Raw genomic sequence first — 25378 nt, forward strand, 5'->3', positions numbered from 1 at the left:
AGCCCTGGAGCAGTGGCCTCTGAAGAGGAGCACGTGTCGCCCGGGGCCCTCTGGGTGGTCCAGTGAGGAGGAAACGCTAGAACTTGTGATGACGTACTTTATGGCCCCCGCAGAACTTACCTGTGTGTGTTGTGTGTGTGACGCAGGGTGACTCAGCAGGGCCGGGCACCTGCCCCGGCAGCATGAGGGACAAGGGAGGACAGCAGAGCAGAGCACCGGGCCTGCCTGCTCTAGTGCTGGTGCCACGCTCCACCCGGCGCCCTGGTCCTTCCTGCGGCCCCGCCTCAGAGAGGCCGTGTGTTTTGTCGGGGCCAGTGGGGATCAAGTGTCCTGCCTGAGGGGGTCTGCCTTTGGAGAGGGCAGAGGCCACCACCCAGGGAGGGTTCTGCTAGGCACTGGCATGATGTGGGGGAAGGAAGCAGGGCCTGGAGCTGAGGCAGGAAGAAGGTGGGAAGACAGCGCTTATCCCGAGGCAGGTGGGGGACCTGGGCCACCTCCCTCATCAGCTACTTGGTTGAGGACCACCCACCAGGCTCCCTTCTCCAGCTTAAGGGCAGGCTGGAAGCCTCCAGGAGAGGTACTACAAGGTTTTACTTCACTCGGGAAGCTCTCAGCTTGGCGTGGGTGTGGCCCCCTCTCTCATGCCCACCTGGGGGCACTTCTGAGATAGGACGCACTGAAGACGCAGTGAGAGTGTATGCTCTTCTGTGGGGGCATGGCTGCCCTCCTGCCCTGCCGCCTCCATCTTGAGCTGGGCCCCAGGAGGATGGGCGGGTCCCAGAGGCCCCCACGGAAAGGCTTCTTGGAGTGGGGAACTTATTCCCTGCCCTGCACTGACCCAGCGAGCTGGCGACTGTGTCAGGGCGAGGACTCTGGAAAGCCACCACCTCTGGGGTCTGGCTCCTGGGTGGGGCCTCAGGGGACAAAAAGGGGGTTGGCTGGCAGTGGGTCAGCAGAGCTCGGCGTCTCATCTTCAGACCAGGTCCCCTTCCTCTGTGTTGCAGCAGGGGACTGGCTGGTGGGAGGAAGGGAGCCCAGCCACCACTGTGGGCCTTTTCTACCCCTGCTGCTTCTCCAGGATCAGCCTGGAAGTGCTGGGCCCTTGGGACAGGCTCCTTATGGAGGTGGAGGTAGGGTGGGAGTTGGAGCTTGGTCTCCCCTCCCTTCATGGAGTCTTCGCACCTGGTGTGGTGGCCACCAAAGCCCCCTGCCTCCTTCCCCAAAGCCTCCTTGCGTTCCAGGAGGGTCCTCACTCATCCACTCAGTATCTTGTTTTTGGATTTCTCTCCCTAATGTCAGTGTCTCGAAGCTTTGACTGAGAAAAGGGGGGAAGTGCTATAATTTGTCCCAGCCCTGCCCCGGCAGCCCTGAAGGAGGCCCGCCTCTGACAACCCCAGGTGCGAGGCTCTGGTCTGCCTGCCCCATGTCTGTCTTCAAGGTGTGCTTCTCTCTGGCCCCTCCTAGCCTTTAAAAATAGCCTTGCAATTTCAAAACTACCTCCTGTAGCTTTTCTCACTGCTTTCTGGATCAGGCACCCTCTGTGACCAGGCTCCTGGCTGCCTCCGTCACCCCAGCTGTCCTCAAGAGGCATCTGCTGCCTGTTCCCCCAACAGACAGCCCCCGCCCGCCCCCAGCACTCGTGGGCTGTTCTTCTGTAGTGGGAAGGAACATGCAGCTGGTTGTCCTCTGAGAAGAGCAGACCTGTCACTGCTCCCTTCCAGGGTGGGTCAGGGGGGTGTGGGGCTGTGAGGGCCAGACTGAGGCAGCCCACCCCCCTGCTCTGCGTGGCAGGGGGCTCTGCACAGCTGTGAGGCCCCAGTGATGGTGGAGAAGCCAGGAGGGTCCAGAAGGACCTGGGGAGACAGGGACGTTCCCTCTGCCCCCAGGGTGACTCCTGCCATGTCTTCCTCTTGCAGCCCACAACCCTCCCACAGGGCACCATCAACATGAACCAGTGCACAGACGTGGTGGATGGGGAGGGCCGGACAGGCCAGAAGTTCTCCCTGTGCATTCTGACCCCTGAGAAGGAGCACTTCATCCGGGCTGAGACCAAGGAGATCATCAGTGGGTGAGTTTGCTACATGTGTGTTGAGATGACGTGCCCCACCTGCCAGGGGTCCTCGAACTGTCTGCACCTTGTGTCTGCTGAGTCCCTCTCTCCACCCACCTTTGCTTCATCCCCGCCCACAGTTGCCCAGCTGCCCCTGCCGCCTCCCTCTCCTGGTGTCAGCGCATCTTCCAGGCCTCTCTCTGGTCTTCTGTTCCATCCTCACTTCACTCTGGCCTCCTCTCACTCAGCCACGAGGGGCTCGGTCTCTAGAGCTCATCCAGCCTCACCCCCTCCTGCTTGAAAGGCCCTGGGGCCCTTCCCAGCCCCCTATCCACAGCCCCACGCACTGCAGTGCTGAGCTGTTTGTCACGCACGTCTCCTGCTGCCTCTCCCCTGCCCTCCCTTCCATCCTCCAAGCTGTGAAGCCCCCAGGAAGCCTTCCCCAGTGAGGCGTGTGGCTGTGTCAGCTGGCACTTATGAAGGCTGGGGTTTGCCCAAATGTGTTCTCTTCAGCCAGCGGTCAGCCCTGGAATAGAGGCCATATCTCCCTCATGACCCCCGTGTCTGCACTCAGGAGTCACCACAGGGTGACCACACGCACTGCTTTTCTTGTCTGCATGGACAGAACAGAGTTCTGGGCTACTCCACCCCCCAAGCCCAGCATGCCCTGGGTGGAGGCTGGGAGAAGCCCTGGAAAGTAGAGGGACCCAGATTTCCAGGCAGTCGCCAGCGCAGGGGGCTGAGCTCCATGCTCTGAGCTCTGTCACCTCTGCATCCTGGGGGCCCTGCTCTTCCGTGCACGCAGCCGCACAGGTAAGTGACATGGTGCGTGACGGCGAGCAGGTGCCCCTGGCCCAGCCAGGAGCTCGGGCACTGGGTCATGGAGAAACTTGTCATTCTCTAAGGTGCACAGGAAAAAATGAACTCTCGGGGTTGAGGGGCCGGGCTGATTACTGCACAAGGAGGAGAAGGAATTAGGACGTCAGGCACCTTGCGTTCGTGAAAGGGAGGTGGCTGAGTGATGGGCTGGGCTTTGGGGCCCTATCAGCTGCAGCTGGCCAAGGCGGCCGTGGGAGGAAGTGAGATCTTGTTTTCACTAAGGTGGCTGTGGAGCGGGGGCCAGGCCCATGCTGCTGAGGGGTGGGTGGCTTCTTCCTGGGGTGCCAACTCCCTGCTAGTCATCCTCCCATGGGGAAAGGCAGGATTTCGTTTCTAACACCAGGGGCAGACAGGAGGACCAGTTTCACTGCCTCTCCTTAATCCTCCTCTTAGAATGTTATGGATTTTAAGAGCGTAAAGCATTTTCGTTGTTATTCAGTCTCTCAGTCATGTCCGACTCTTTAGACCCCATGGTCTGCAGTCATTGTCCTCAGGGATTTTGGAGCCAAAGAAAATAAAGTCTGTCACTGTTTCCATTGTTCCCCTGTCTATTTGCCATGAAGTGATGGGACCAGATGCCCTGATCTTAGTGTTTTGAATGTTGTTTTAAGCCAGCGTTTTCACTCTTTCACCTTCCTCCAGAGGCTCTTTAGTTCCTCTTCGCTTTCTGCCATAAGGGTGGTGTCACCTGCATATCTGAGATTGTTGATATTTCTCCCGGCAATCTTAATTCCAGCTTATGCTTCATCCAGTGTGGCATTTCACATGATGTACTCTGCATATAAGTTAAATAAGCAGGGTGACAATATATAGCCTTGACACACTCCTTTCCCGATTTGGAACCAGTCTTGTACCATGTCCAGTTCGAACTGTTGCTTCTTGTCCTGCATACAGGTTTCTCAGGAGATAGGTAATGTGGTCTGGGATTCTCATCTCAATAAGACTATTCCACAGTTTGTTGTGATCCACACAGACAAAGGCTTTAGTGAAGTCAGGAAAGCAGAAGTAGATGTTCTTCTGGAACTCTCTTGCCTTTTTTGTGATCCAACGGATGTTGGTAATTTGATCTCTGGTTCCTCTGCCTTTTCTAAATCCAGCTTGTACATCTGGAATTTTTTGGTTCACATACTGTTAAAGCCTAGCTTGAAGAATTTTGAGCATGACCTTGCTAGCATGTGAAATGAGTGCAATTGTGCAGTAGTTTGAACATTCTTTGGCATTGCCTATCTTTGGTATTGGGATGAAAACTGACCTTTCCCAGTCCTGTGGCCACTGCTGAGTTTTCCAAATTTGTTGGCATATTGAGTGCAGCAGTTTGACTGCATCATCTTTTAGGATTTGAAATAGTTCAGCTGGAATCCCATCACCTCCACTAGCTTTGTTCATAGTGATACTTCCTAAGGTCCACTTGACTTCACACTCCAGGATGTCTGGCTCTAGGTGAGTGATCACACGCTGTGGTTATCTGGGTCAATAAGATCTTTTTTGTAATAGTTCTTCTGTGTATTCTTGGCTTCCCAGGTGGTGCCCGTGGTAAAGAACATGCTTGCCAATGCAGGAGACATAAGAGACGTGGGTTCAATCCCTGGGTTAGGAAGATCCCCTGGAGGAGGATCTGGAGCAACCCACTCCAGTATTCTTGCCTGGAGAAGTCCATGGACAGTGGAGCCTGGCGGGCTACAATTCATGGAGTCTGAAAGAGTTGGACATGACCAAGTGACTAACACTTTGACTTTTCTGTGTATTCTTGCCACCTTTTCTTAATACCTTCTGTTTCTGTTAGATTCATTCCATTTTTGTCATTTATTGTGCTTATCTTTGCATGAAATGTTCCCTTGGTATCTGATTTTTTTTGAAGAAGTCTCTAGTCTTTCCCATTCTGTTGTTTTCCTCTATTTTCTTTGCATTGTTCACTTAGGAAGGCTTTCTTCTCTCTCCTTGCTATTGTTTGGAACTCTGCATTCAGATGGGTATATTTTTCCTTTTCTTCTTTGCCTTTCACTTCTCTTCTTTTCTTGGCTATTTTTAAGCCCTCCTCAGAGAACCATTTTCCCTTTTTGCATTTCTTTTTCTTGGAGATGGTTTTGATCACTACAGTGTTACGAACCTCTGTCCATAGTTCCTCAGACACACTGTCTATCCGATCTAATCCCGTGAATCTGTTTGTCACACTGTATAATCATAAGGCATTTGATTTAGGTGATACCTGTATGGTGTAGTTTTTCCTACTTTGTAGGTTTTCCCTACTTTGTTCAATTTAAGTCTAAATTTTGCAATAGGGAGTTCATGATCTGAGCCACAGTCAGCTCCTGGTCTTGTTTTTGCTGACTGTATAGAGCTTTTCCATCTTTGTCTGCAAAGAATATAATCAGTCTGATTTCGGTGTTGACCATCTGATGATGTCCATGCATAGAGTTGTCTTGTGTGTTATTGGAAGAAGGTGTTTGCTATGACCAGTGCGTTCTCTTGGCAAAACTCTGTTAGCCTTTGTCCTGCTTCATTTTGTACTCCAAAGTCAAACTTGGCTTTTACTCCAGGTGTCTCTTGATTTCATACTTTTGCATTCCAGTCCCCTATGATGAAAAGGACATCTTTTTTTGGTGTTAGTTCTAGAAGATCTTCTGGGTCTTCATATAACTGTTCAACATCAGCTTCTTCAGCATTACTGGTTGGGGCATATACTTGGATTACTATGAGATGTTGAATGGTTTGCCTTGGAAATGAATCGAGATCATTCTGTCATTTTTGAGATTGCACCAACATACTGCATTTCAGACTCTCTTGTTGACTCTGAAGGCTAGTCCTTTTCTTCTAAGGGATTCTTGCCCACAGTAATAGATATAATGGTCATCTGAAGTAAATTTGCCCATTGCTGTCCATTTTAGTTCACTGATTCCTAAGATGTCAGTGTTCACTCTTGCCATCTCCTGTTTGACCACTTCCAATTTACCTTGATTCATGGACCTAACATTCTAGGTTCCTACACAGTATTGTTCTTTAAGCATCGGACTTTACTTTCACCACCAGACACATCCACAACTGGGTGCTGTTTCCGCTTTGGCATAGCCTTTTCATTCCTTCTGGAGCTATTTCTCTCCTCTTCTCCAGTAGCATATTTGGCACCTTCTGACCTGGGGAATTCATCTTTCGTTGTCATATCTTTTTGCCTTTTCATGCTGTTCATGCGGTTCTCACGGCAAGAATGCTGACGTGGTTTGCCATTCCCCACTCAGTGGGACCCTCAGGGTCAGTGGTTCTGCAGCTGGAGACGGAAGGCCAGAGGTGAAGGGAACCTGATCTCCCCAGGCACAGGGGGCAGCAGAGCCAGTCGTGGGTCCTGGTTCACACCTGCTGCCATGGCCTGTCTGGCAGACACTCTTGGCTGAGGTTCCACTGCCCAACCAGACTCCTCAAGGAGATCTAGGCATCACACACACAGACACACACCCCCGAGTTGGGAGGGGCCTGGGTGACGTTGGAAAGGAAGGGTGTCTGAGGTCCCAGGGCACTAGGAGTATGGGAGCTGGGGCCCAGGTCAGCACCACATGGTCTGGCCTCTGATGGGACCTCCATCTGGCACTTGGCAGGGGCTTCAGGAGCTCTGTCCAGTCAGCTGTGTGGCGGTGGTGCAGGTCTTCTCTCCTTTCCCCTCAAGGCCCTATCATGTGAGGCACACAGGTTTGCTCAGCTTGGTAGTGTTACTAGTCAAGAGCGACAGGACCAGTGTTCACCGGCTCAGGACTCCCTGACTGCTTTGCACATGCCTGCCACAGCGCTGTTCCCAGGCCCTGGAGGATGACGTGACTTCGCAAGCTGTCTCTTTTACTCTCCCAGGTAGAGCCTGGAGAGGGGCCCTCTGCAGGCAGGGTCCTTATTGTGAACTTTGCAAAGGAAATTTGTTCCCTTTGGCAGGCTAGAAAGCAAGTCTGTTAACCCACAAGCACTCGAACTCCTAAGGGTACATGGGTGAGCCCTTGGAGCCTGCTCGTCTGCTCCTGTGCAGAGTGAGCCGTCATCTCCTCCTGGCTTTGGGGCTCTGGGAGCAGAGCCTGTGCTCAGATCTCCTTATGCAGGGCACTCGCTTGCTCGCTCTAAGGCCGAGAACCCCCGCTCTCACCTGACTGGGCCTCAGCTCCACTGCTGGAAGGGTGCACTCCACATGCCACCCTTCTCCCAGCTGCCAGCAGCACAGCCACTCCAGCGGCACCCCACACACAAACACATTAAAGGAGCACCTCTGAGAACTGAAGACAAGCCCTTCTGCCTGCCTTGCGCCTGGGGTGCTGGTCTTCACTGCTGCCTCAGCCAGTATGCTGGCAGTGCAGACCCTGCCTCCCTCAGCAGTTCAGCCATTGCCGCCAGGCTGTTGTCACAGGCTGGCCACAGGCCCACACAGACCCTTGTGTCTGGACAGAGTTGGCCCAGCGTCCCCTGCAGTACTGTCCCCTGTGGAGAGAGCGCTACCCTTCCCCCGCGCCACACATCCTCCTCCCACCACACCTTCTCCTTCCCCTTGCTCCGACCTTCCCAGCTACCACAGAGCTCCAGAGAGGCAAGCAGGGGCCCCCCTGGTTCCAGAGATGAGAGGCCAAAGTCCTAAGGGCTAGGAGCCGCCTGGGTCTTGGTTTGAGGGGAGCAGAGCCAGATCTGAGTCCATGCCCCTCCCTGCCTTCCCTGCTGCTGGTCCAGAGTAGACCTTCCAGTGTGGGCCCTGGTGTTGGTCCCTGGGCTGTTCCGCTAGGCCTTCCCCAGAGGTGCTCCCGAGGTGCCCCCAAGGGTACCCTCACTGTGCAGCTGGGGCCCAGAGGTGAGCCCTCCAGAGTGTGGGAGGTCAGCTGCACAGTGCCCAGAAGTGACCACTGTGGGAAAGTTTGGCAATGACTCCTAGGTTCTTGCCCCAGTGGTCCTCGGGGCTTCCCAGTCGCAGCGTGTCTATGCTGGCCAGCCACACTCCAGGAGGGCGATTTTAGAGTGGAGTCTCAGCCCCAGAGGAAGGCTGGTAACAAAAGCAGTGCCAAATCTTCACCAGACCAGCAGTCAGCCTGTCCGTGTCCCAGCTGTGCTGCTGGCACTTCCTGCCCTGGAGTGGCAGCTCTGGTCTGACTGGTGCCATACCCTCCTGTCTCCCAGATGGCTGGAGATGCTCACAGTCTATCCCAGGACCAACAAGCAGAACCAGAAGAAGAAGCGAAAGGTGGAGCCCCCCACGCCACAGGTGAGGCATCCCCTCGGTGGAGCTGGGGCAAAGAAAAAGCACCCTGGGAGATTGGGGGATTCAGGACCCAGCCTAGAATTGGGGGCAAGGGAAGGAAGGGGTGATGCCAGGGCTGAGGCAGCTGAGGCAGCCCTCACCCCAGGGGTCTTCGCCTTCCTTCTCCGAGTCTGTGGGCTGCTGTCTGCACACTCCTCTGCAAGCCTCAGGGCAGGACCCCCACTTGGAAAGGGTGGCCCGCTGTGAGGCTGCCCCCAGAGGCATCACCGCACAGTGCCCATCCCTCCCCTGACCATCCTGCCAATTGCTGGGAGCCAAGAGCATGCTGGGAGGAGAGGCTCAGTTCAGTTCCACCTTCACACAGACAATTCTGCGACAGCAGGCTGGGCAGAGGGCCAGGAGGAGTGGTCCTGCAGTGCCTGGCCGTGAGGGGCTCTCAGGGGACCCATAAATGGAAAGCACTGGCACAGCCTTGATTCTGTGCTCCTACCAGCTCCCATGAGGCCAGAGTGGGAGGTGGCTGGGGCAGTCCCCCGGGTCCAGGGCTTCCCTCCCTGGCTGGTCTGCAGGGACTCAGGGCACCAGAAGGGCTCAGGGCCTCAGTGGACTGATTTATGAAACGGGCCTGTTGAAATCGAGTTCTCAGATTACTATGAGTAGTGGCAAAAGTGCCAGGCCCCTTCTGGGTGCTCAGTATAGTGACCCTGGAGCTACACAAGTTTGCACTCTGGGAGTCCTTTGTGTGGATTGTTTTCAATAGTAAATCCCGCAGGACTGCATGGTCCTCAGTTGGTTGAATTCATGGATGTGGAACTGTGGGTACAGTGGGCCAACCTAAGTTGTGCTGGATATCTGACTGCTTGGAGGGTCAGCGCCCCAACCCCACTCATTCAAACGGTCGTTAGACTGTGAATGTGCACCCTCTGCCCCACATTGCCCTGTGACTCAACGCACTTGCCTTGCCTGCCTGAGCCCCTCCACACCCTTGTGAGGGAACAGGATGCAGACCCGGGGCCTGTTGGCGTCTCAAATGCCCGAGAGCCTGATAGCACTCCCGTGGAGAACCTGGCAACCCCTGGGCTCAGCAGTCCCTGCCGGCTCCTATGGGCTTCCCTGAGGGGCAGTCTGGGCAGGACAGGGTGGTGTGCCTGGCCAGGGTGCCCCTCCCTGCATGCCCCTCAGACTTCCCTGGCCTGCTCTCAGCCAGCGGTCCTTGTCTGCTCTCTGCCCACCCGCCCTGAGGGGACCCCAGGCTAACACCCTCTTGGAACGTAGTGTCCCTGGCAGGAAGTGGGCAAAATGCAATCACAGTCATTCACGGAAGCGCAAAGTGGAGCTTCCTGCTGGGAAAGAGCAGACAGGAAATCCCCCAAAACTTCTTTGAGAGAATCGCAGTGTTTAGTGTTGCATGTGTTTCCGCAGCGATGCCTCAGAAGCAGTGTTGGGCAGAGCTCCTGCCTCTTAATTGGGCAGCTGCACAGCAGGAGACACTCCAGCCAGACTAGGGGATCTTCTCCGCTGTCCCTAGCCCCATGAACACCCTCTCCCCTCAGTGTTACTTCATACTCTGAGTGGGGACATCACCCACTTGCCAGAGGTTATCTTGGCCCCTGGGGCATGGAGGACCCCAGCCTCCTCTGCTCAGCCTCTGGCTCCCTGAGCATTGTGCCGGAGGCTGCGGGTTTCTGGCATCCATGAGTTTTCATCAGGGACCGTCTCTGTGAGTCAGTCTTGAGGAGGGATGTGGCCTTTCTAGAGGAGAGCTGGGGGTCTCTGGGCCAGCTCCCTCAGCAACCTGAGATTGCCTTAGGGGCCCCTATAGAGAGAAGAACCCAAGACCCCAAACCTAGCCTTTTTCTCATGGCCCCAGAGTTTTGGGTCGGACTAACAGGGGACTGGGGGGGTCCCTTTGCTGTACCCTGCCCTCCAGGAACTGAGGCAGGCAGGGGGCCCAGGGTCCTGCTTCAAGGAGAGCGTTCAGGTATCTGGGAGTTGGGGCCATGGAGTGTGCAGGCACTCCTCAGGCCAGAGGAACATCGAGAATGGGGCTGTGGGGGAGAGCAGACACCCCCTTGGCTGGGGGCTGGGTTGCAGCAGAGCCCAGGGCAGTGGGGAGACAGGCTGGCCCAGACCTGTAGAGCTGGAGCCTGACAGGCATGGGCTCCCAGGAGCCTCTTCCTGTTCTGGCTATTTGAGGAAGGGCGTCCTGGTACCCAGATGCCTAGAGAGGAGTGGTCATCCACTCAGGGTGTGACCAGGGGTTCCATTCTCCATCTCCCTAGACCCCAGAGCTGGGACTTGGGTGAGGCCAGGGGCTGCGTGTTTACCCAGCCCGGTGTGTAGGCTAGGGGCACACATCCTTGGGCGGAGCTGTGGGAGGCTGGCTCCTCCGTCTGCTCACTCGCTTGGGCTCTTGGTCCCTGCTTCTCGGTCTTTTTCAGGGATGTGTAAAACACCAGGCCTCTCGCCGTGATTGAGGCTCCAGTCAGGCTCTGGTCTGACCCACCTCAGGCCCACACATTTGCTGTGAGCTGCCACCTCTTCTCAGGCATCTTTTTTACCCATTGGGACCTGCTGCCATGCCCACTCTGGGTCAGAACTTTCCTTACTGGCCCTCTGCTCAGGTCCTGTGCCCCAGGGGTAGAAAAGGTGGCTTTCTGTGGGAAACCTGCGCACGAGGGGCCTGCTTAGCATGTGGAGGCTGCAGAAGCCCCTTGACTGGGTATCCCTTCCTACCCCATTTTCTCTTTCCTCTCAGCTAACTTCTTTATTGTACTGACAGCCCTGGGCCTGCAGTGGTCCTGGCCACACAGAGAGGACACCTTGGGGCCCTGGGCCTTTCCTCTGCTTCTCACGGGCACTAGGGCTCTATTGGTGTGAGTGCCAGCATCCCCCACCACAGTGGTGACAGTGTGGGGAATGGGCATGGTGCCGTGTGGCCCTGGCCCCGCCCCTGCCACGTCTCCTTTCCACCCATGTGCTCTGGAGGAGAGAAGTGACTACCCAGAAACCAGCCCCTGCCCCGTTCCTCTGCCCCTGCTGACTGGGTGAGGCTGGGCACACGGGCAGGGGACAGCACAGCTACCACAGTAGACTCACCATGGACCTTAGCGCCTCCAGGGCCCTTTTCCTCTAGGCTGAGTCCTAAGAAGGTCAGGGGCCCAGGAGGCAGGCCTGGCACCGCCTGGTTCTAGGAAGCCCTGTCACTGACCCTCACATCTCAAGCCTGGAATTTCCTCTTGGAGATCCTCACCAGCACCCTGCCCAATGCTGGGTTCACCCCAGCATCAGGAATGCGTGCATGTGTCAGGGCCCTACTCTCACGGGCACAGTGCTGCCCTTCCTCCACAGCCCATGTTGGCAGCCTCTGTGTCCCTTGGTCCAGCCCCCCTCCACGGAGGGGACGGACTCATCAAGCACGGTCTCCAGGTAACGCTCACACGGCTCCACCCTGAGCCCCGCAGAGCCATGCCTGGCCTCAGAGTGTGGGCCCCAGGTTATTGTGGGGGCACAGCAGGGCACCCAGAGAGACCTCTGCTCAGGGCAGCATGGCTGCTGGGTGTGGAGCCAGGGCGCCGCTGACCACAGGCTTGGGGCCGCAGGGCTGGTGTCCTGGGGTCGTTGGAGTTGGTTCTGTTGGAGCCTTGGGGAACTGTCAGAAGCCGCGTTCTTCCAGGACTCTACCTCTTCCACGGTGACTCAGAGCGCTCAGGAGTCTCCAGCCAGGGAGGCAGGGCTACTGATGGCTGTGACAGAAGGGGTGGTGGGCGTTCCCGGGTCTGCGGGAGAGCTATCCCGGCTTCATCTGTCCCAGGAGGCCTGAGACCCTTGTGGAACTGAGAAATCTCTGAACTAGGCAAAGTGCTGGCTGTCTCACTGTGGACACAGGTGCCCACCCAACAGGCGGCCCCCGTCCTGGGCCCTTCTCCTCTCCCAGGGGCCCCTGGGGGTGCCAAATGCTCAGAGCCTCACTCTGCCTCTTATTGGCCATGTGAGTATGGGTTGCCACCTCCTCTCAGCTGAGGTGAGCTCTCCTTGTAGGAGCTTTTGGGGTGGCTGGTGAGGACTAGAAAGGTGTGGTGCTAGTCAGAGCCCAGCAGGCAGTCTGTTTCCGGGAAGGACCGCCAAGATGTGCCTCACTTTGGGGGGTGCCCAGAGCCATCCTGCTGGTAGTGGGTCAGGAGCAGGCATCCCAGTGCCTGGGTGGGCAGGGGCTTGGGCCTCGGACATGAGCAGGTGCCACAGGCTTACAGTGTGGAGTTACAGTTCTCTGTATGCTCTGGCTAAGTACCTCATACACAAATGCTGTCCGTTGGGGCAGCACCAGCTCCAGCTTGGGATCCCACCTGGGCTCCAGGCTCCCGTTCTGCGTGCCTAGAGGCTTTTTGGGTGCTGGCTGGGGCTGCAGAAGAGGGAAGGCTTCCAGCCCAGCCGGGCCGTCTCTGTGCTGAACTTTGCTTTCTGGCATCTGGGCCTCTGACACTGCAGCTAACCTTGGTAGCCAGGTACTCGGGCAGCCCAGACCCGTGTGCTGGCTTGGGCAGGGTGCTCCCAGGCTTGCATGGACACCACTCTCCCCTGCAGGAGCCAGGGCCGGCCAAGATGGCTGTCACCAGCAGCAGCAGCAGCATCCCCAGTGCTGAGAAAGTCCCCACCACCAAGTCCACACTCTGGCAGGAAGAAATGAGGGCCAAGGACCAGCCAGATGGGAGCAGCCTGAGTCCAGCTCAGAATCCCAGCCAGGGCCAGCCTCCTGCGGCAAGCACCCTGAGGGAGCCAGGGCTTGAGGGCAGAGATGGTAAGTGGTAGCCAGGGTGGCCACCGTGCCTGCATGTCTTGGTGCCTCACCTCCTAGCACTAGGACGGGCCTCCCGACAGGGTGAGCTGGTGCTGGGGCTTGGGTGCCCGTGAGTGTCTGCCGGCCCTCCAGCCTTCAGTGGCTCCCGAGCCCCAGCCTGGTGTCATGAGAATCGGGATGCTCTGTTGCGAGCTCTGTGTCCAAAGGAGCCTCTGCTCCCCGTGGCTGCTCTGTGTTCAAGGCCTGGTTATCTGAAGCCCACTGTCTCCTGCGAGCAGCAGCAAGGGCTGTCCAGTCCTTCTCCCACTGTTGCACCCTGCCCAGGTGCTGGCTGAAGCAGGGGAACAGCTGGAATGACCGCACGTCTCCTTCCAGGACTTGTAGTTGTCTGAGCAGAGCGGGGCAGCACGTGGTCTCCGTTGTCCAGGCCTAGAGGGCTCTGTATGACAGGCCGGCTTCCCTGTTTCCATCTGTCCACTAAAGACACATGGGCAGCTGAGACTATGCTCACTCAGGCAAGATGCACCTTGTTCAGGCTCTGGGCAAAAGGCCGCTCGGTACTCCCCTGCTGTGGGTGCCCACCACAGCCAGGACTTGCCCTTCCTTGCTCCCCCCAGGTGTGCCTCCCGGCTTCTTAACGACACATTGAGAGGCTGCACGGCCTCTCATGATGTACTCCTCTGTCATGATGTACTCGGTTTCCAGCTTGACTGTGTGGTATCGGGGATCTCAGTTCCCCAGCCAGGGAATTGAACCACGCCCCCTGCAGTGCAGTGTGGAGTGTTAACCACATTCCCTGGGTCCTCCCTGGTGTTCAGTGGGAAGTGGTTGTTGGTGGGATGTCCCTTCTTGGGGATCCTGCTGTCCCAGCTGAGCCCCCAGACTAGAGCTCAGGGACCCCTGGCTGTCTGGTAGAGAGGTACCCGTTAGGGAGAGGCAGGTAAGGATGCCCCATTCCTTTCCTGGGAAAGGGTTCTGCCCTGGGGTGGCCTTGGACTTGCGTGCCATCTCCAAAGGTCATAGAACCAGAGGTGGCAGCAGGCCGTGCATCTCTCTTGTCCCTCATCTTCCAGAGGAGAGCACCACAAGTGGTGACCGCGTGGACTGTGGCCGCAAAGTCCGGGTGGAGAGCGGCTACTTCTCCCTGGAGAAGACCAAGCAGGACGTGAAGGCCGAGGAGCAGCAGCTGCCCCCACCGCTCTCCCCGCCCAGCCCGGGTGCCCCCACCAACAGGTACAGCGACTCCAGCCCACCCTCCTGCGAGCCTGGCCATCCCCTTCCTCCCCCAGGTCCTCAACCCCCTGCCCGAACCGTCTGCAGCAGCTCCTTCAACTCCTTGGATGTGGCCAGCCATCCCCCTGCCCACGTGGACTCCGGCAGTGCTGGGGGGTGGGGAGCAGAGAGACTGGGGCGTGCCTGTGCCTTTAAAGCCAGCAGGCAGTATGCCACCCTGGCCGACGTCCCTAAGGCCATCAGGATCAGCCACCGAGAAGCCTTCCAGGTGGAGAGAAGGCGGCTGGAGCGCAGGACTCGGGCCCGGAGCCCTGGCAGGGAAGAGGTGGCCCGTCTGTTTGGCAACGAGCGGAGGTAAGGGCCGGGGGGTCTGGACGGCCAGGGGCTTGCACACACTTTGCCCACTCCTGTAGCCCCTACTGTGCACACTCAGCATGCTCTTACACAGGTACCCACATGTGCACTCACACACTCATACATTTTGTGACATTCTGTCATGGGTTTGGAGATGGGCCAAGGCCAGGTAGAGCTGTGGTGTGAGGTGGGGAGGGCCCTGCACTTGTGGAGAGCGAGGAAAGAGCGTGGTTCTGTCTCTGAAGCCTCCCAAGTCCAGGTCTGGACCAGAGTGCCCCAGTGCCCCTTCCAGTAGAAGCTTCCAGCCCCGCGTGTAAACAGAGCCTCTGTCCAGCAGCAGGGCTTGCACCCTGGCGTGCAGTGGGCCATGCAGGGTTTCAGACCTCCCAAAATGATTCCAGAGCCTGTAACATGCTCTGGGAAGAGAAAATTGAGGTTTTCATTCATTTACAAAGAAGCTGCTTTCTAAGGAGGCGATTCAGACCCACTGTTAGTGTAGTGTCCTCCAGCCCCATCCAGCTTAGAATTAGAGCGAGTGGGGACATTGGATGACCCTTTGCAGAGCCCGGGTTGCTTTGCTCCCCTGCTCCTTCTCACCTCCCTGCCCTCCCAGGCATCCCCTCCAACACTAGGAAGATACACTTGAAGAGAACCGCAAACAAGGTGCCTCAGTCCTGGAGGGGTGGGGGACACGCCCTCCAAACAGCATCTCTGCCCAGCTTACTAGGAACCCCTTGAGGTGTGTGAGCATCCCATACGCAGGGCAGAAACGGGGTGCAGGGGCAGGGCCCATCCTCACGGGAACAGCCTGGGGCAGCAGAGCTAGGGCAGGCCGAGGCTGTCCTTAGTGCGCTTGAGTGTAAGTGACGGGACTGGCTAGATGTAGGCGGCCAGTGGCCTGGGCAAGGGGGCTTCTCACTGCGTCCTGGAGGCCCCCAAGCAGGCAGCCACACCTTGGTTTGGCAGGGACCAAAGAATTAACATTCAGCACACCTGCTTGGCTTGGAGTTCCCTCCTGGCTATGGCCGGGACAGATGGTACCTCTGGGGCTTTGCTTCGCCTGCTCTGCCACCATGGGGAGGGGCTTTTGCCTGGTGCGGCTCCCCTGGGGCCCTCTCCTCTGCATCCTAACACTGTCACATCACTTCTCACTGCCCTCGTGTCCTCTGACTGGCTGCTGTCCTGTCTGAGGCCTGCTGTCTGGTCCTGAGCCGCTCCTGGTGCTAGACCGGATCCCTGTATTGTGGTGCAGAACAGAGCCCCAGATGGGCAGGACACCAGCCACCATACCCAGGGGGTGGCTGCCGGAAGCCTGACTGAGAGGCCTCAGGGTGGGTGTCCTGACCAGTCCTGGCCCTGAAGTAGTCTTTGGACTGGCCCCAGAGCCTCCCCAGTGTTTCTCAAATGGTGAGCTGTGTCAAGCAAGTGTGGAGGGATGGCTGGTTGAACCGCTAGTGGCTGACACCAGGCCCAGCTGCCAAGGTCCCGCCTGCCCCTTGGCTGGGAGTCCGGACCAGGCTCACCGGGATGCCTTTGCTGTCCCAGCTGTAGGACTACAGGGACCTGAGCTGAAAAGGCCCCACTTTACAGTCACCTGAGGTGGACTCCCCCAGACCCCTGGCAGGCGGCACTTCTTCCCTCTTCTGACCTCTCGTGCCCGGCCCAGCCTGCAGCATGCAACTGGCCTGACTCACTGGCCCCTGCACCTCGAGGCCATTGTGGGGCTTTCTGGTCCTGAGGTCGGTTGAAAGAGCTCTCGTTCTACATGTGAGCGGGTCTGTCCTCTAAACCTAGCAGGACACATGGGACAGGCACCTCGGTGCACAGCCAGCCCAGGCACCGGCGAGAGTTCCCGTGGTTCCCAGGCGCTCCCACGCCGCCTGGCTTCCTGTGCTCGCTCGCTCGCTCCCCCGCTGCAGCTGCTGCTGGCCTGCAGGAGACTCCACGGGAGCAGAGATGGCTCCACAGGGAGCTGGTCCCAGGGAGTTCCGCCTTCCTGAGGAAGGACCCCCGAGAGCCCCTTCTGCTGGTCCCTTCCCAAGGACGAGCTGGCCTCTGGGTTCCCCTCCGCTTCCTCATGAAGTTAGGCTTCAGGCTACTGGGCCCAGCGGCCCTTCACTTGCTGCCCTCGACTCTGCTGCTAGTCCAGTGCAAGGGCAGCCACCTCCCTGTGAGATGTCTCAGGGGAAACAGGCCTCTGGCCTGGGGACATGTGGGCAGCTCACAAGGGTGCATCCACCAGGCGGATGTTCATGACGTGGGGACAGGACAGTCTCCCTCCTCAGTGATCGCCTTGGGTTTTTGCTTTAATTCTTGGGATGATTTTGATTTACCATATTTGATTTTTACCAGCAGTTCTTTCTGTTTATTCATTCTCCAGCCTTGTTTTCTTCCAGGTCTTGCCCCTCTCCACTCCTCCTGCTGTGTCGCTGTGACGTTACTCGCCCCTCCTCCGCCTGCTTCGCTCCCATCTCAGCTCCGTCTCCAGCCGTAGATGGCCTGATGATGCCGCCCGCCCTTTCACACGAAATCAACTTGCTTTGTTTTTAATTTGGGTTTTGATTCTTTTTACTGTTGGCAGAAACAATGTTAATTCGTGGGTCTTTTTCTTGCTAAATTTTGGACGCCCTGGGGTGGGGGCTGCATCCGATCTGCTGAGGCACGTGGTGAGGCCGGGGTGCCCAAGGTGCTGGCTGCCTTCCACCAGTCTGTGGCTCCAGAGGGGGCGCTGGCGTGTGAGGGCCAAGTGTGTCAGTACAGCAGCACGTGCGGCGTCTGCGGTGTGGGGCTGGGAGGCAGAGGGCAGGGCCATGTCCAAGAGCTGCCCCGTGTGGAGGTGGGAGAGGAAGTGAGGGCATGAGGTGAGCTGGCCGAACGAGGGGTGTGTGTGGCCAGCACCCCACACGAGGGTGGCCCAGGAACTGGGGTGAGCCGGCGTGGGGTGCTGGCTGCAGGAGCCCCTCAGACTCCGGACCATGTCCCCTCAGGCTCCGGGGACCCTGTCTCCCCCCTCAGTGGCCTTGTGCCCTCTCTTGCAGGAGGTCCCAGGTAATAGAGAAGTTTGAGGCCCTGGACACAGAGAAGGCAGAGCACATGGAGACCAACTTGTCCATCGGGCCCTCAGCCTCAAGTGACACTCGACAAGGCCGCAGCGAGAAGAGGGCGTTTCCTAGGAAGCGGGTGAGCGGCCGGGCTCTGGGCAATAATGGGGCAGAGCAGACGGTGGGGACCGCAGCATATAGCCCCCCATACAGCCCACTCACATGTGGGTGCACTTCTGCCCAGCTTCCTGCTCGTTTCCTGGTCGTTTCTTGCGTCTCTCACCTTCTTCCCTGAGTGAACTTCTTGAGGGTGAGGCCTGTCTTCTGCATTTTCCTCTCAGAATTCCATCCATCTCTGCTCAGAGCTGCTCTCATGCGCCTTGGGTCCCAGGTCCTGACTAGAGCCGCTCTCTTCCTCTCTGAGGCCGTCTGGTCTCCTTCCTTCTTGTCTTTTCTGGCCATGGCCACAGCCCTCGTTTCTCTCTGCTGAATCTCCAAGGTGGATTCCGCTTCTGAAACTCCTCTCCAGAGCCCCTACTTCTTGGGGTCCTGCTAAGTCCACCCTCTGTCTTCCTCCCGTTCTCTCTGGGCTCTCCTACTTGTTGCACAGAGCCCAGCTTCTTCCTTCTGTGAACCTCTGAGGCCCAGGGAGAGTGGGGACCAGGAGAGCTGAGTGGCTGGTACATCTGCAAGAAAAGGCTGCCCTGTCCACCAGAGCGGCTCAAGCCCCAGCAGGCAGTGGGAGGCTCAGGACCAGGAGTCTGGGCATGGGTCCTGTCTCCACGCAGGTCCTGTCCGCGGGGGCAGAGGTGCCAAGGCACCAGACAGCAGAGCCCCGCTCCTTGCCCGTAACACGTCCCTGAAGCCCGCCCTCCTGCGGCTCTAGCGGACGAGGGGACTGGCTGGTGCTGACGGGACTGCTCTCTGCCACAGGACCTCCCCAGCGAAGCTCCTCTCCCAGACGCCTCGGCTTCCCCCCTGTCTCCACACCGAAGAGCCAAGTCACTGGACAGGAGGTCCACGGAGTCCTCCCTGACGGTGAGCCCGGGCGCCTGTGCTCTGAGGCCTGGAGACGTCGCCCCTGCTGCTTGTCACGGGGCTCTGTCTGCTGGTGTCCGTGCTGGCTGCCCCCTGTGCACGGGCCATCGTGTCTGTGTGAGAAGCAGATGCTGTGTTTCTGCCCCTTCTCTGGGCTATGTGGGCATCCTGAGCTCTGAGATCTCCGGCTGAGGAGGCCGCCAGGACCGCAGAATTTTGGCTCTGGGGGTTGGGGCCACAGCACGAACCTCTGTTCTTCTCGTTTTGAGTGTTTGTCTCTGTGACGTCTTGGAGGCAGGAGCCCCCTTCCTGCTGGGCATGTCTCTTGTTCATGGGGTCACCATGGAGGGAGCCTGGCTTCGCTCCAGGGCACGGGAGCTGTGGCCATTGGGTGGAGGTAGGGAGTGGTCAGGCAGGTCTAATAGGACCACCGCCCCCTTGGGAGCCCTGAAAGGCAAGTCAGAGCCCCAGGAGTGAAGACAGCAGCTCACATGGGTTCCTCTTGCCTTTGTCTTTGGCCTCCTGAGGAACCAGGGCTGGTCCCACCCCTCCAGGCATGGGGCCCCCAGCGGCTCCCGAGCTGGGCCAGAGCACACGCTCTCTCACCTGGAGTCTAGACTTCGCAGCAGAGGCTCCAGGGCACCCATGGCTGATGGGTGTCCCGCCCTGGGGCACATGTTCTCTTAACTCTCCTTGGGTCCTTGGACATTGCAGTGCTGCATCTCTGTTCTCCTGGCCTTGCCCATGCCCACACATGAGACACCAGCCAGGCCCAGGGCTGCGAGGGCCCTCCGGGTGCTCTCAGGTGCTGTCAGCACCTGCTGTCCTGGCTCTGCTGCTTGTAGGGAAGCGGGGGCTCAGGGTCATCCTGGCAGGCCGGTGGCTGGAGGGTCCTGGCAGCTCACTGCTGCGTCGTGCTCACACCAGGTGCCATCAGTCTTCTCGTGGCTTTTATGAGACTCTCAGTCTCAGCCATCACTGCTCATCTTCCCTCCACGCGAGATGCCGGGTGGCTCTGTCTGGACTGTTCTCTGCTTCCTGGAGGCCCTGCTGTGCTGCTCATGGGCCGAGGGGGCCGCACCTGCGCCCTGTGCGCAACCTTGCCCTCCTTGGAGATGCACACCCCGAGAGTGGCTTGGGCAGCCCCTGCCAGGGCAAGGAGCCACATGTGCTCATCCGGCACGTGGAAAAGCCCCTTTTCTAGGGCCCCTCATGGGGAGAGAAATGCCTGCCTCGTCAGTCTGCTCTGCACAGAACCAGACACCAGGCTGCTTTTCTCTGAGCTGTTCTTTATTCCTCTTTCTTAGCCCGACCTGCTGAATTTCAAAAAAGGCTGGCTGACCAAGCAGTATGAGGATGGCCAGGTGAGTGGCTGGAACTGCCGTGGCCCCAGGCGCCAGGGAGCAGGTGCAAGGTCCAGCTGGCCTTGTCCCCGTGGGTGTGTGAGCACTGGCCCTTGTCCACCACCTCCAGGACTGTGACCACGACCCCGTCTCCTCAGAAGTGGGGGTGTGGTGGGCAGCCTGCCTGCTGCCAGCATGTGGACTGTTCTCCCGCTCCTGGTGAGCATCAGCCTCAGGCCTGGGGATGTCCTTCAACATGAGCTTCCCGCCTGGCCACATTCTCCAGAGGTTTCCTGAGAGCCCAGGTTCCCCAAGAACAGGCTCCCTGATTGTGAGGTGGTGGGCAGCAGCCGAGATGCAGCCACAGGCCTGGGAGGAGCTAGCAGGCTTGAGCAGAAAGAGTGAGCCACTAGTGGCTGCTGGGGTGGAGACCAGGCCTCCCAGGAGGCAGGAGTAGCCTTGGGTCCCTCTGCGAGATCCCCAGACCGCCCCCCTGTCCTCCTCCTCTCTCTCTCCCCTCTGTATCCACCCCCTCGGCTCTGCCTGCAGACTCAGCGCCCCTGTCGTTCCTCACAGTGAAGACTGGGAAGTCTGGCTGGTTGTGATTGGGTCACCCCTGCTGGCAGCAGGTGGGCGCCCCTCTGGCTAGACAGCAGGTGGCCACAACTCACAGGTTGCCTCCTTGAGCTTGGGGGGCCTGGCTTCCCTCTGCCTGGCACCCCTGCGGGTGGAGTGCCCACACCGCCTTGTCACCGGGGAGAAGGCATGTGCATGTGGCTGCCTGTGGCCTGAGCAGAGTCCTGTATGTGTGTCCCAGCCAGAGGGGCCGCCCACTGTCTGTGTTCCCCCAGGACCCTGGCTGTGGAGCGCCTCAGAGCAGGAGTGTGGAGTTCAGTTCAGTCTTGACTTTACTCCTTCTTTTTCAGTGGAAGAAGCACTGGTTTGTCCTTGCTGATCAAAGCCTGAGGTTCTACAGGGACTCTGTGGCTGAGGAGGTGAGTGTCTCGGGTCCACGCTGTGTGCTGATGGGTGGCCCAGTCCAGCCCTGGGGCAGAGTCTGATGTTCCGGGACTGGCTTCTGCTGGAAGTAGGCTCTCCAGGCCCTGCTTCAGCACCTGGGATGGGGGGGCTTCAGCAGCTTTTCTTGTCTGTGTTCTTTGAAAAACACTAAGAGATGTCTCATTTTAAAACTCAGGATGAACAGTTTTGTTCTTTCTATGATGAAAGTGAAAGAGGAGAGTGAAAAAGTTGGCTTAAAGCTCAACATTCAGAAAACTAAGATCATGGAATCCAGTCCCATCACTTCATGGCAAATAGATGGAGAAACAGTGGCTGACTTTATTTTTCTGGGCTCCAAAATCACTGCAGATGGTGACTGCAGCCATGAAATTAAGACGCTTACTCCTTGGAAGGAAAGTTATGACCAACCTAGACAGCGTATAAAAAAGCAGAGACCTTACTTTGTCAACAAAGATCCGTCTAGTCAAGGCTGTGATTTTTCCAGTGGTCATGCATGGATGTGAGTTGGACTATAAGGAAAGCTGAGCACAGAAGAATTGATGCTTTTGAACTGTGGTGTTGGAGAAGACTCTTGAGAGTCCCTTGGACTGCAAGGAGATCCAACCAGTCCATCCTAAAGGAGATCAGTCCTGGGTGTTGATTGGAAGGACTGGTGTTGAAGCTGAAGGTCCAATACTTTGGCCACCTGATGCAAAGAGCTGACTCATCTGAAAAGACCCTGATGCTGGGAAAGATTGAGGGCAGGAGGAAGAGGGGACAACAGAGGATGAGATGGTTGGATGGCATCACCGACTTGATGGACGTTGGTTTGGGTGGACTCTGAGAGTTGGTGATGGACAGGGAGGCCTGGCGTGCTGCGGTTCATCGGGTTGCAGAGAGACACGACTGAGCGACTGAACTGAACACAGAAATATTGTGGTAAACTGTCTTGCAAAGAACCAAACCAATATATCTTATCCCTTGTTTTCTGGACAAAGATGGATGTGGCAGGTGAACTTGGCAGCCTGGTTGTGAGCCCTGGTTCCATGGTTGAACACCAAACAGAAGGGCTTTTTCTTCACCTACAAAAAAAACTCCTCTTCTGAGTTTGGCATTCTGTTCCTGCACCTTTTCCCTTGCTTCTCACTCCAGGATTCTCCTCTGGAGGAATATGAATGATGTTAGTGGTTCTTATGCCTCTGTAAGCACAGGCAACAGAGGCTGGTGGGCAGGCAGATGGGGAGTAGCATGGGCGCCGGGGTTACAGGAGCACACGCAAGTGCTGGGTTGTTCTCACAGTGTACTTTATGGACCCCTGGAGACCCGTCCAGGGTTTTATAACAAAAATAGTGCTGTAAGACTACAGTGCCATTGACCTCGTCCCGTGTGCTGACCTTATGCCTTAGCCAACCAGGCTGCAGGAGCAGATAGCCAGTGTGTCCTTCACTGCCACATGTTTACAGCCTTACAGAAAGGGCCTTGACAGGACAGGAGAGGTGCTGATTTATTAGTCTCAGCCTTCAACGCCCGCCGGAAGCTGGCAAAGTCTCTTGTGCTGGTTGTCCAGGCGTGACGCCACCTCATGGGGAGCACCCGCTGCAACCACGCTGCCCTCTGCCATCCCCCCTCCTCACAGCCCATCATCTCTACTTAAACACCAACACACAGATGCTCACTTGATTAAATGAACCAAGTCTCTTCCTTCAAGGAAGACAACTGACAGAACTGTTAGCAATGATTCAATTTGAACTTTTAAGAAAAACTGGAACTTTGAGAAACTTGTATTCATCATCGCTCACCTGACAGCATCCCTGAGCCTAGACTTTCCTGATGAAATAGGTAGTGATGACAACACACACAGCGTTTGCTCTGGAACAAGGAAACATCAGTGTCTAGGGACTCTCCCAGGAGACGGGACATGGTGTCACCAGGTCACGCGTGGGTCAGAGGTCCATTCACGGAGCAGGGCAGAACCGTGGGTTTTAACATAATAGCAAGGACAGAAAGATTCCACTGTGCAGTTCATCTTTAAGAAACTACCACTTGTCAAAGAAGAACAGCCACAGCTGTCTGAAAAGACTTAAAATTCATCTCCCTTTTTCAGCCTGAGTGTGTGTGAGGCCAGGCCCTCCTCATATACTTCAGCCAAAAGCTACCAGCAGACTGAATTCAGAGACCCACGTGAGAATCCAGGTATCCTCGGAAGTTAGGCATTAAAGGCAGATGCAAAAATCTTGTGCTGTTTTTTTTTCCAAAGTTTTTTTGATGTGGACCATTTTTAAAGTCTTTACTGGATTTGTTACAATATTGCTTCTGTTTCATGTTTTGGTTTTGACCACAAGGCATGTAGGATCTTAGCTCTGCAACCAAGGATTGAACAAACATCCCCTGCATTGGAAGGCAAAGTTTTAACCACTGGACTGCCAGGGAAGTCCTGCTGGTTTTTTAAAATAATACTTTTTATTTATGAAATGGGTTTGTGCTCTTAAATGAGTAAAAATTTTTATTTTTCATTTTTTTTTCAGTTTCTAATATGGCAAACATCAATAGATAAAACACCCATGAACAAAAGCTCTTTGGGGCCCTCAGTTTTTTAAGAGTGTAAAGGAGGTCTGAGAACCCTGGCCTGGATGTCCCTGGCAGGATGGGGGTGGGGTGGCATGGATGCTTCTAGGTGGTGTGTGGTCGGCAGCACCTGCGAGAACACCTGTCCAGTAGCCAAAAAGCTCACGGGACACTGACCTTTACGTTCTAAATCTCTCACCTTCTCTGCAGGCAGCCGACTTGGATGGGGAAATCGACTTGTCTACGTGCTGTGATGTCACAGAGTACCCAGTGCAGAGAAACTATGGCTTCCAGATCCATGTGAGTAGGGTGGGGCTGGGCAGCAGGCGGGGTGTGAGGGGAGGGCCATGGGCCTGATGGGTGGGCACCTCATCCTCTCCTTTTTTCTGTCCTGTAGCTCCTCACCCCATCCCCGCTCTGTGATCTCAGCAGAAAGCAGACGTCAGCATCTCCCCCTCGAGGCTGTCCAGAGCCTTTGTAGTAATAGGATCTTTCTTTCAGTAGAACAGGGACAGCTGGAAAGAGGTGGGGTATGGGGAGTAAGAGTGAAGGTGTTGCTTCTTCAGCTTTCAAGGCACTAGCTTCTCATGCACTTACTCGTTGCTCATCGATGTAGCCACTCATGGGAGTCTTTCTGCCCCACAATCTTGGGAAGGACTTCAGTGTGCAAGGTGCTGTCCCATTCTCAAAAAAATTATTTGACTAGGCAGATGGAACAGTTTTCACTGGCCACTTCATCAAAGATGGGGGTTCAAGGACTATTCAGGGGTAGCCAGATGAGGTGAGGGCACAGACCCCCGGCTATGACAGCTGGCTGATGCCCACTGCAAGTCTGAGGGTGCCCCGGAACCCCCACATGTCCGATAACTAGCCGGGAGGACTCAGAGCACAGGGAACACTCTCCTTAAAACTGCAGACACACTCTAGCAAAGGGTACAGACTGGGATCAGCCCGAGGAAGCGCCTCGTGGAGAACTGCACTGAACAGGAAGCTTTCACATCCTTGGGGAAAGTCTCCCTATTGGCACTGACATTTGATAACACACAGAGCTTCCAGCCTGGGGAGCTTGCTCGGGCTTAGGCCTGGCACCAGGCCCAAGTGTGTCCAGAGTGTTCATAGCAGCTTCATAACCCATCAACTGGATCATTATCCATGTGGTCAGGCAAGCTCCAGCCCTTCCCCCAGAGGCCAGCTGACATTACACAGCCAGAGCATCTCCTTACCACACTCCTGGTCCTTCTGGCCTGGCTAGCCCCCACTCTGCACCACAGTGGTGAAGGGCAAAGGCCAGACCTGTCTTTCTGTACTGTGCTGTGTTTAGTCACTAGGTTTCCTGAATTGCAGGCGGAGTCTTTACTGACTAAACCATGAGGTTTGGGAAAAGCTAATTCTTCCCTCCTGAGAGCCTGAGGTGTGCAACGGGCACCCAGCAGCCTGCCAGCTGCCACCCTGGGCTCCCTGGCTGGGACTCCTCTCCTGACCTTTGGGCTTAGATTCAGCACATGGCAGTGACAAAGGTTAACCAAACTCAGAGGAGACCGAGTTCAGACCTGAAGGCCAGTGAATTCATTAGAAGGAGAAATCCATTCCCCAGTCCATTGGGCTCCAGGGCATCTGGACTCCAGCTGTGACTTGGGGACTCCGATGATTCCCTGTGCCCCTGTCCTGCAGGAGGGAGAGGCATGCTCAGTGAGCCAGACCCCTAGCCACCTCTGCGGATGATGCTGGGGGTGGTGCCAGGTTCCTGCTCTCTGGGCCTCGTGTTGAGACCCCCCTCCCTCAGCCTCTCCCATCAAGAGCAGCTCCTCTGGGAGGGGCATCCTGGGGGTGAGTCCTTCCTGCAAGCCCTTCGGGGTCAGTGAGGGA

The 25378-nt window shown here is 56.8% G+C and overlaps 1 protein-coding gene across 11 annotated transcripts in view; it reads left to right on the plus strand.

Annotated features, from left to right (window-relative positions):
• Positions 1–25378, plus strand: part of LOC122443771 (myosin phosphatase Rho interacting protein) — a 94907-nt gene that overhangs the window by 48433 nt on the left and 21096 nt on the right. For 4 of the 11 annotated variants that reach the window (XM_043472336.1, XM_043472365.1, XM_043472356.1 and 1 more), the window contains exons 4-13: positions 1917–2068; positions 8060–8144; positions 12726–12939; positions 14013–14172; positions 14260–14526; positions 17565–17706; positions 18501–18605; positions 19913–19969; positions 20875–20943; positions 23723–23812. In XM_043472336.1, coding sequence (XP_043328271.1) covers positions 1917–2068; positions 8060–8144; positions 12726–12939; positions 14013–14172; positions 14260–14526; positions 17565–17706; positions 18501–18605; positions 19913–19969; positions 20875–20943; positions 23723–23812 — 1341 coding nt within the window. Of the gene's footprint in view, positions 1–1916; positions 2069–8059; positions 8145–12725; positions 12940–14012; positions 14527–17564; positions 17707–18500; positions 18606–19912; positions 19970–20874; positions 20944–23722; positions 23813–25378 lie in introns of those variants that run through there. The other 7 variants (XM_043472389.1, XM_043472407.1, XM_043472418.1 and 4 more) reach the window with 5 other exon arrangements.

The sequence above is a fragment of the Cervus canadensis genome, chromosome 1, assembly GCF_019320065.1.
Source record: "Cervus canadensis isolate Bull #8, Minnesota chromosome 1, ASM1932006v1, whole genome shotgun sequence".
In the NCBI taxonomy this organism is placed as follows: domain Eukaryota; kingdom Metazoa; phylum Chordata; class Mammalia; order Artiodactyla; family Cervidae; genus Cervus; species Cervus canadensis.